Consider the following 8,765-nt stretch of genomic DNA (forward strand, 5'->3'; position numbering starts at 1 on the left):
ATGCAATTTGACCTATGTTTCAGGTGACCCAGGTCAGCCCGGTTTACCAGGAGTTCCAGGAGATCCCGGTGTCGGTGGGTGGATCAAATATTTATCAGAAGCATAATTAAACATTCAAGCCTACACCTGTGGCTTGGGTTACAACCAACATTTACTTCTGAATTTACTTGATCCTTTTGGGTATATGTTGTATTGTTCATTGTGTTGTTTTCTCCCCAGGTTTCCCTGGACCCCAGGGACAACCTGGGAGTCCAGGACCAGAAGGGGACAGTGGACTTCCAGGGCCCCAAGGCCCAGAGGGCCCCGAGGGGCAACCAGGTCCAAAAGGTACACCCTTACACCCCTTTAAAGATGCAGTCTGGGATCTTAAGCACTTATACATTCATAACATATCATAGGAATTGCAAAAATAATTCAAACTGGGACCTGTTTTGGCTCATGAGCACTATTTTCAAATCTACTGGCTAAAATGATACAAAAGCTCTGGAGCATCACATGAACAATGTTTATCACTCAATGTGGATCCTTTGTGTAAGTTAAGCCTACTTATATCTTCATTAGGTGAGGCTGGCGTTCCAGGTGCTCCAGGTATCCCTGGCTACTCCAGTGGTGGATCATCCAGGAGTTCCCCTGGAGCACCAGGTCCACCTGGACCTCCCGGCCGTGATGGGCCACCTGGGTCTGGGTCTGGAACTCCGGATGTCCGCCAATACATCACAGAATACCTCAAGAGTGAGTGAGATGATCTGCTTTTTCTTCTTACCCCCCAATGAAAAGGAGTGGGTTCTAAACTACGTCCATCCAAAGACCGTTACAGTATTTGCAGACGTGACCTCCATGGGATAATATGGTCGACAAAACATGATTTAGTTGTTGTTTGCGTAGTTGAGGCTAACTAAAATGGTGCCTCAAGATCTTAAACCTTTTCTGCGCTACTGGTTAGCAGTGCAGTAACTTGTGTATTGTGTTGTCCTTCATGGAGGCGATGGTGTCAGGGAGTACATGTCGGGACCTCCGGGTCCTCCGGGTGTACCGGGGCCCCCTGGTGGCGGATCAGTGGAGTCAGTGGACGATCTTGCTAGTCGCGTTATTGCGTACATCCAGAGTGAGTCCAGACAAACCAACATCTTATCAAAAGCAGTACATATATGAAGTATATCATATTGTATGTGTACCTGGATCTAATACTTCTGTTGACATTTCAGGTGGAGGTATTGCTAGTGGGGTGCCTGGACCTCCAGGCCCGCCTGGCGCTCCCGGTGGAGGCAGTACATCGCTAAATGACATCATCAGCCTTCTACAGAGTAAGTCAGTTGTTTGAGCACAAATGTTGATAATTGGGTCGGGAAAAAAAGAGATAACATTGTGTCATGAGACAGTCAATGGAGTGCCCTTGCCTGATCCGTACCCCTCTCAGGTGAGGAAGTGCGACGCTACGTCATCGGTCCTCCTGGCCCTGCTGGACCTCCTGGCATCCCAGGGATCCCATGGAGAGGAGGCTATGGCTTTAATACCCATGAGGTGGCTGGACGGGTCCTCAATCTAATGAATGGTAAGGAATCACTGTGACACAGCCATGTCAGATTCACATTTAGATTCATACACACACCAGTAGCTTCTTTAACCATAGCGTGTGCAAGTGTTTCCCAAATGGTGGGCCGGGACCTACAGATGGATCTTGGTAAGTAGTTCAATTGATTTAAAATAGTCACGTAATAAGATTGCCACCCCAAGGATCTTTCTGTACTTTGCTCCGTTCTTTTCCTCGATCCCGACTAGTCTCCCTGTCCCTGCCATTGACAAACATACCCACAACATGATGCTGCCAGTACCATGGTGCCAGGTTTCCTCCAGACGTGACTCTTGGCATTCAGGCCAAATAGTTCAATCTTGATTTCATCAAACTAGAGGATCTTGTTTCTCATGGTCTGAGAGTCCTTTGGTGCCATTTGTCAAACTCCAAGTGGGCTGTCACGTGCCTTTTACTGAGGAGTGACTTCCATCTGGCCACTCTACCATAAAGGCCTGATTGGTGCAGTGCTGCAGAGATAGTTCTGGAAGTCACTCCTCAATCCTTCTGGAAGGTTCTCTCATCTCCACAGAGGAATGCTGGAGCTCTGTCAGAGTGGCCATTGGGTTCTTGGTCACATTTGAACATGTTTTAATTTCACCTTTATTTAACCAGATAGGCAAGTTGAGAACAAGTTCTCATTTACATTTGCGACCTGGCCAAGATAAAGCAAAGCAGTCTGACACAGACAACAACACACAGTTACACATGGAGTAAAACAAACATACAGTCAATAATACAATAGAAAAATACGTCTATATACGATGTGAGAAAATGAGGTGAGATAAGGGAGGTAAAGGCAAAAAAGGCCATGGTGGCAAAGTAAATACAATATAGCAAGTAAAACACTGGAATGGTAGATTTGCAGTGGAAGAATGTGCAAAGTAGAAATAGAAATAATGGGGTGCAAAGGAGAAAAATAAATACATAAATAAATACAGTAGGGGAAGAGGTAGTTGTTTGGGCTAAATTATAGGTGGGCTATGTACAGGTGCAGTAATCTGTTAGCTGCTCTGACAGCTGGTGCTTAAAAGCTAGTGAGGGAGATGAGTGTTTCCAGTTTCAGAGATTTTTGTAGTTCGTTCCAGTCATTGGCAGCAGAGAACAGGAAGGAGAGGTGGCCAAAGGAAGAATTGGTTTTGGGGGTGACCAGAGAGATATACCTGCTGGAGCGCGTGCTACAGGAGGGAGATGCTATGGTGACCAGCGAGCTGAGATAAGGGTGGACTTTACCTGGCAGGGTCTTGTAGATGACCTGGAGCCAGTGGGTATGAAGCGAGGGCCAGCCAACGAGAGCATACAGGTCACAGTGGTGGGTAATATATTGGGCTTTGGTGACAAAACGGATGGCACTGTGATATACTGCATCCAATTTACTGAGTAGGGTATTGGAGGCTATTTTTTAAATGACATTGCCAAAGACGAGGATCGGTAGGATAGTCAGTTTTACGAGGGTATGTTTGGCAGCATGAGTGAAGGATGCTTTGTTCCGAAATAGGAAGCCAATTCTAGATTTAACTTTGGATTGGAGATGTTTGATGTGAGTCTGGAAGGAGTGTTTACAGTCTAACCAGACACCTAGGTATTTGTAGTTGTCCACATATTCTAAGTCAGAACCGTCCAGAGTAGTAATGCTGGACGGGTGTGCAGGTGTAGGCAGCGATCGGTTGAAGAGCATGCATTTAGTTTTATTAGTATTTAAGAGCAGTTGGAGGCCACACACATCCCTGACCAAGGCCCTTTTCCCCCTGATTGCTCAGTTTGGCCGGGCAGCCAGCGGTAGGAAGAGTCTTGGTGGTTCTAACTTCTTCCATTTAAGAATGATGGAGGACACTGTGTTCTTGTGGACCTTCAATGCGGCGGAATTATTTGACCTTTCCCCAGATCTATTCCTTGACACAATCCTGTCTCTGGGCTTTACAGACAATTCATTTGACCTCATAGCTTGGTTTTTGCTCTGACACCTTATATAGACAGGTGTGTGCCTTTCCAAATCATGTCCAATCAATTGAATTTACCACAGGTGGACTCCAATCAAGTTGTAGAAACATCTCAAGGATGATCAATGGAAACAGGATGCACCTGAGCTCAATTTCGAGTCTCATAACAAAGGGTCTGAATACTTACTGTATGCAAATAAGAAATGTCTGTTTTTTATATTTGTAATAAATTTGCACACGTTTTTATAAATCTGTTCTCATTGTCATTGTGGGGTATTGTGTGTAGATTGATGAGAATTTTTAAATATTTTTTAAATCAATTTTAGAGTAAGGATTTAACTTAACAAAGTTAAGGGATCTGAATACTTTCCGAATGCACTGTAGGTCTAGAGCCAGAAGGACTTCCTGGACAGTCTGCACATTTACTCCTCTTAATAGTTTAACTGATGTCAGTTCTGCCTATCCTTTCTAGATGCTGAATACAGAGGTGCCTTGGGCGCTCAGGGGCCTCCTGGTCCACCTGGTGTCCCAGGCCCTGCTGGCCCTCAAGGCCCTGCCGGTCCTTCAGGACAGGCCCCCTACAGCAGCTCTGGATACAGGCTGGAAGAGGTCAAGGACTACATACAGAGTATGGTCAAATCAATAAGGGTTTTATAAATGGTTTTCTACTAAGTGGATAATGATATGGTTTTACAGTACTATCCAAAGACTCCTAGAGTTACAACAGTACAGAAATAGTTAGTTTGCCATTATCCACTCTGTAGGTCTAAAACCAGGAAATAAAAGTTAATAGATTACTTGAAATGCATTGAGCCTGTACAATAGGTTACCCTAATTACATCACTTCATGGATGTCCTTCCCAAGATAAAAAGGTAACTTATTAAAAAGAAAAATAGACATTGATAGGGGATTTTACAGACTCTCATTCATTTCAAAGCAATAATTTACCCTTGACATTGAGTTACTGCCCCAGATCAGTGGGTATCAGTGGGTGTAACTGGCATATTGTATTATCCTCACCAGGTGGTCTAAGAGGGGGAATGTTTGGCCCCCCAGGTCCCCCTGGACCTCAGGGACACAAGGGAGAGCAGGGTAACTCTGGGTACGGCCACACCATTGACCACAGGACCAGCGAGGGAAGAAGGCAGGCTGAGACTGAGACAGACTTCTCCAATATAGCGGTCCGAGTGACTGACTACATCAAGTGTAAGTGAAACTGAATATCCAATACTGTCATCGCAGTGCTACAATATGCTTTTCAGCTAGACACATTTAACAACATTTAAATGCAATTCTTCAAAGCTTATTTGTTTCCAATGACAATGGATCAAAGGAATGGCACATTGACTTGAATTGGGATGTCAGTTCGAGTAATTCAATTTCTATGCCAATGGGACACACATGTTGATAAATAAAGATAGTGACCATCAGCAATGAATGAAGAGTCCTACTTTTGCATGGGATGTAATGCATATGCTATCTCTGATCTTGATTGTTTCCCATCCCGTAGACCATGGTCTGTTGAGGGATGTGGTTGAGAACCGGTCTCAGCTGGAGAAGGCACAGGTTGTTCAAGGACCCCCAGGACCCCCTGGCCCTCCCGGTGCTCCAGGATTCAGCCGTGTGTTTGGTTCCCATAGTAACGTCACTGACATTTACATTTACATTTAAGTCATTTAGCACCTTATGGAATACATCAGAGGTGACAATAATACAGTATAAATGCAATTCATTAATGTACAGTACCAGTCAAAGATTTAGACACACCTACACACCTAAGGGATTTTCTCTATTTTTACTATTTTCTACACTGTAGAATAATAGTGAAGACATCAAAACGATGAAATAACACATATGGAATCATGTAGTAACCAAAAAAGTGTTAAACAAATCAAAATATATTTTATATTTTATATTCTTCAAAGTAGCCACCTTATGCCTTGATGCCAGCTTTGCACACTCTTGGCATTCTCTCAACCAACTTCACCTGGAATGCTTTTCCAAGAGTCCTGAAGGGGTTCCCACGTATGCTGAGCACTTGGCTGCTTTTCCTCGACTCTGCGGTCCAACTCATCCCAAACCATCTCAATTGGATTGAGGTCGGGTGATTGTGGAGTCCTGGTCATCTGACGCAGCACTCCATCACTCTCCTTCTTGGTCAAATAGCCCTTACACAGCCTGGAGGTGTGTTTTCGGTCAACAAATGATAGTCCTACTAAACACAATCCAGATAGGATGGGGTATCGCTGCAGAATGCTGTGGTTGAGTGTGCCTTGAATTCGACACCATCACACCTGCTCCTCCATTCTTCACGGTGGGAACCACACATGCAAAGATTATCCGTTCACTTATTCTTCATCTCACAAAGACACAGCATTTGGAACCAAAAATCTCAAATTTGGACTCATCAGACCAAAGGACAGATTTCCACCGGTCTAATGTCCATTGCTCGCGTTTCTTGGCCCAAGCAAGTCTCTTCTTCTTATTGGTGTCCTTTAGTATTGGTTTCTTTGCAGCAATTCGACCATGAAGGCCTGATTCACACTGTCTTCTCTGAACAGTTGATGTTGAGATGTGTCTGTTACTTGAAGCATTTATTTGGGAATCAATCAGAGGTGCAGTTAATTGCTGATTTCTGAGGCTGTTAACTCTAATGAACTTGTCTTCTGCAGCAGAGGTATCTCTGGGTCTTGCTTTCCTGTGGCGGTCCTCATGAGAGGCAGTTTCATCATAGCACTTGATGCTGTTTGCGACTGCACTTGAAGAAATTGTCAAATTTCTTGAAATTTTCTGGATGTGTTAACGCAATGATGGACAGTCATTTCTCTTTGCTTATGTGAGCTGTTGACATAATATGGACTTGGTCTTTTACCAAATAGGGCTACCTTCTGTATACCACCCCTATCTTGTCACAACACAACTGATTGGCTCAAACGGATTAGGAAGGAAAGAAATTCCACAAATTAACTTTTAACAGTTAATTGAAATGCATTCCAGGTGACTCCATCATGAAGCTGGTTGAGAGAATGCCAAGAGTGTGAATGCCAAGAGTGTGCAAATCTGTCATCAAGGCAAAGGATGGCATAATGAAGAATCTCAAATATAAAATAAATAACACTTTTTTGTTTACTACAGTACACTACATGTGTAATTTCGTAGTTTTTATGTCTTCACTATTATTCTACAATGTAGAAAATAGTACAAATAAAGAAAAACCCTTGAATGAGTAGGTGTGTCCAAACCTCTGACTGGTACTTTATTTCACATTATACATTTAAATTAAGAACAGTACCAAGTGTGAAGTCCAATTTGTCACGATTGAACATTGGTGGGGCTTTGCCAAAATGCTGATTGCAGCTTTAACTTTCTATGAAATAACCTTATATATCATCCGTAGCCCATGGAAACATTGTGGGACCCCCTGGAAGGCCAGGACAGAAAGGGGACATAGGACATACAGGTCACAAAGGCGAGAGAGGTACCTTTTGAAACATTACGCTTTTTACATCTTTAGAGTTGCACGCTTGATCATTTGCCAGGTCTTTGTAAACCATTGTGTTAAGCTACTCAAGCGAGACAAAGTCATGAAATCAGTCCCATTGTGACACTTTCACTCTGAATTCTGGTAAACCAGGACTGGATGGCATCCCAGGAAGGACAGGCATCCCTGATCTGGAGTAGAAAAGGGGGGGGAGGGGGAGAAAGGTACGTCATGATTATCACAGAGAACCTTTTCAAGTTTCCCCTTTATCAACATCCTTAAGCATGATGCCACAGTAGGATCCATTCTAGTGATACTATATGTAATTCTGTCATGATATAGTACCCTCAATACAAGTGTCCCTGCTATTCATGATGTGTCAATCTGACCTAGGTATACAAAAGAGATATGGTTTCATTAAGATTTCACATTTTTCCCACAGGAGAATACACACTTGTGACCAACAGAAGAAAGAGGAATGTTGGCGTTTGAGAAACAAATGATTGATAAAATACTCAAAGGTGAATGAAAGTCCTATGAAATATGTCATGAGTCATGAGCATACATGTGTGGGGGCCTAATGCCTTGGAGACATTACCGATGTAAATATATTATTTTCTATGGGAGAAACTGTTGAACAAGACAGTGTTCCATGCGCTGATGTATTGTTGTGTCAAAGACGTCTTTACGATCTATTTTTACTAGTGTTTGATCTGGAGTATCTTTCCAATTCACCTCCTTGCATGTTGATAGCAGGAATAGTTCAACTATGTGTTGAAAAATAGAACAGGGTGTGCTATTTTTATTAAATAGCTTTTGTACTATTATCGTTATTGTACTTTTGTACTTGAGGAAAAACATTTCATATCGAACGAAACTAAAACCATTGTCAAAATCTCCTTTGAATGTACTGGTATCACTTTATAAACATAAAGCTTTGTTCATCTTATTTAATCAAAGTGGAACGTGATGTTCACATTGTTGTCATAGACTCGCTGAAGAAACAAACAGGTACACGATATTGTATACAGGAAATTGTTTATTTACAGAACAATGCAAATCTACAGTACATAGGCATTCTAAAAACTATAATGTAAACTTGTCTTAAAAATGCACATTATTTTTTCATGGTAGTTCAATTTTCCGCTAGCCAGCACCTCGTCTTAATAGGTGTGCGTTTCTTTTTCTTCTAGATAGTTCAATTTCAAACAACACTCTGAAATCAATCATGATACAATTTGAAAATCAGAAGGAAATCATGACACTAATAACATAACATATATTGACATGATTGGCATTTAATTATATTTTCAATTCAGCTTAAATTTCAGATTTTAAATGAACTATTTGACAATTGAGGAAACTACAATACTGTACTGTAGTAAAGATACATTTCCACATAAATAACTACTGGCAGAGTATCTTCATTTTGTGTAAGGTGCACAGCACTCCTTCATTGTGTATGATGTTTTGTTTTTGTTTGCCACTATTACAAACCAATTAAAAAATAGCATCGACTGATTGTTGTTCCTGCAGCCAATCAAAAAAGGGTGAGATGACAAATGCACCAATCAGAAGTCATGATGGCCTAAACCAGTCAGGTCCAACAGTTCCTTTTTAACAAATTATTTTAAACTGTATTGAAGGTTATAGGCTACCACCATTTTAGAGTAGATCATGCATATCTATGATAAAATAAGCTAAAACTGTAGTTCTGAAAATGTTATCAAAACTGTTCAACTCATGATAACGTCATATTCATTATCCTTCGAT

At 41.9% G+C, this 8,765-nt stretch overlaps 1 protein-coding gene across 2 annotated transcripts in view; it reads left to right on the forward strand.

The window, feature by feature from the left end:
• Window positions 1-8,509, forward strand: part of col17a1a (collagen, type XVII, alpha 1a) — a 29,143-nt gene extending 20,634 nt beyond the window's left edge. The window contains exons 41-52 of one of the 2 annotated variants that reach the window (XM_046312818.1): window positions 24-74; window positions 220-327; window positions 562-732; window positions 983-1,105; window positions 1,206-1,304; window positions 1,418-1,552; window positions 3,983-4,138; window positions 4,535-4,717; window positions 5,022-5,150; window positions 6,909-6,989; window positions 7,146-7,216; window positions 7,435-8,509. In XM_046312818.1, the coding sequence (XP_046168774.1) occupies window positions 24-74; window positions 220-327; window positions 562-732; window positions 983-1,105; window positions 1,206-1,304; window positions 1,418-1,552; window positions 3,983-4,138; window positions 4,535-4,717; window positions 5,022-5,150; window positions 6,909-6,989; window positions 7,146-7,192 (1,283 nt within the window). In that variant the 3' untranslated portion in view covers window positions 7,193-7,216; window positions 7,435-8,509. The remainder of the gene's footprint in view (window positions 1-23; window positions 75-219; window positions 328-561; window positions 733-982; window positions 1,106-1,205; window positions 1,305-1,417; window positions 1,553-3,982; window positions 4,139-4,534; window positions 4,718-5,021; window positions 5,151-6,908; window positions 6,990-7,145; window positions 7,217-7,434) is intronic. The other variant, XM_046312819.1, reaches the window with a different exon arrangement.
• Window positions 8,510-8,765: the final 256 nt, after the last annotated feature.

This window comes from Oncorhynchus gorbuscha, linkage group LG18, assembly GCF_021184085.1.
Source record: "Oncorhynchus gorbuscha isolate QuinsamMale2020 ecotype Even-year linkage group LG18, OgorEven_v1.0, whole genome shotgun sequence".
Lineage (NCBI taxonomy): Eukaryota > Metazoa > Chordata > Actinopteri > Salmoniformes > Salmonidae > Oncorhynchus > Oncorhynchus gorbuscha.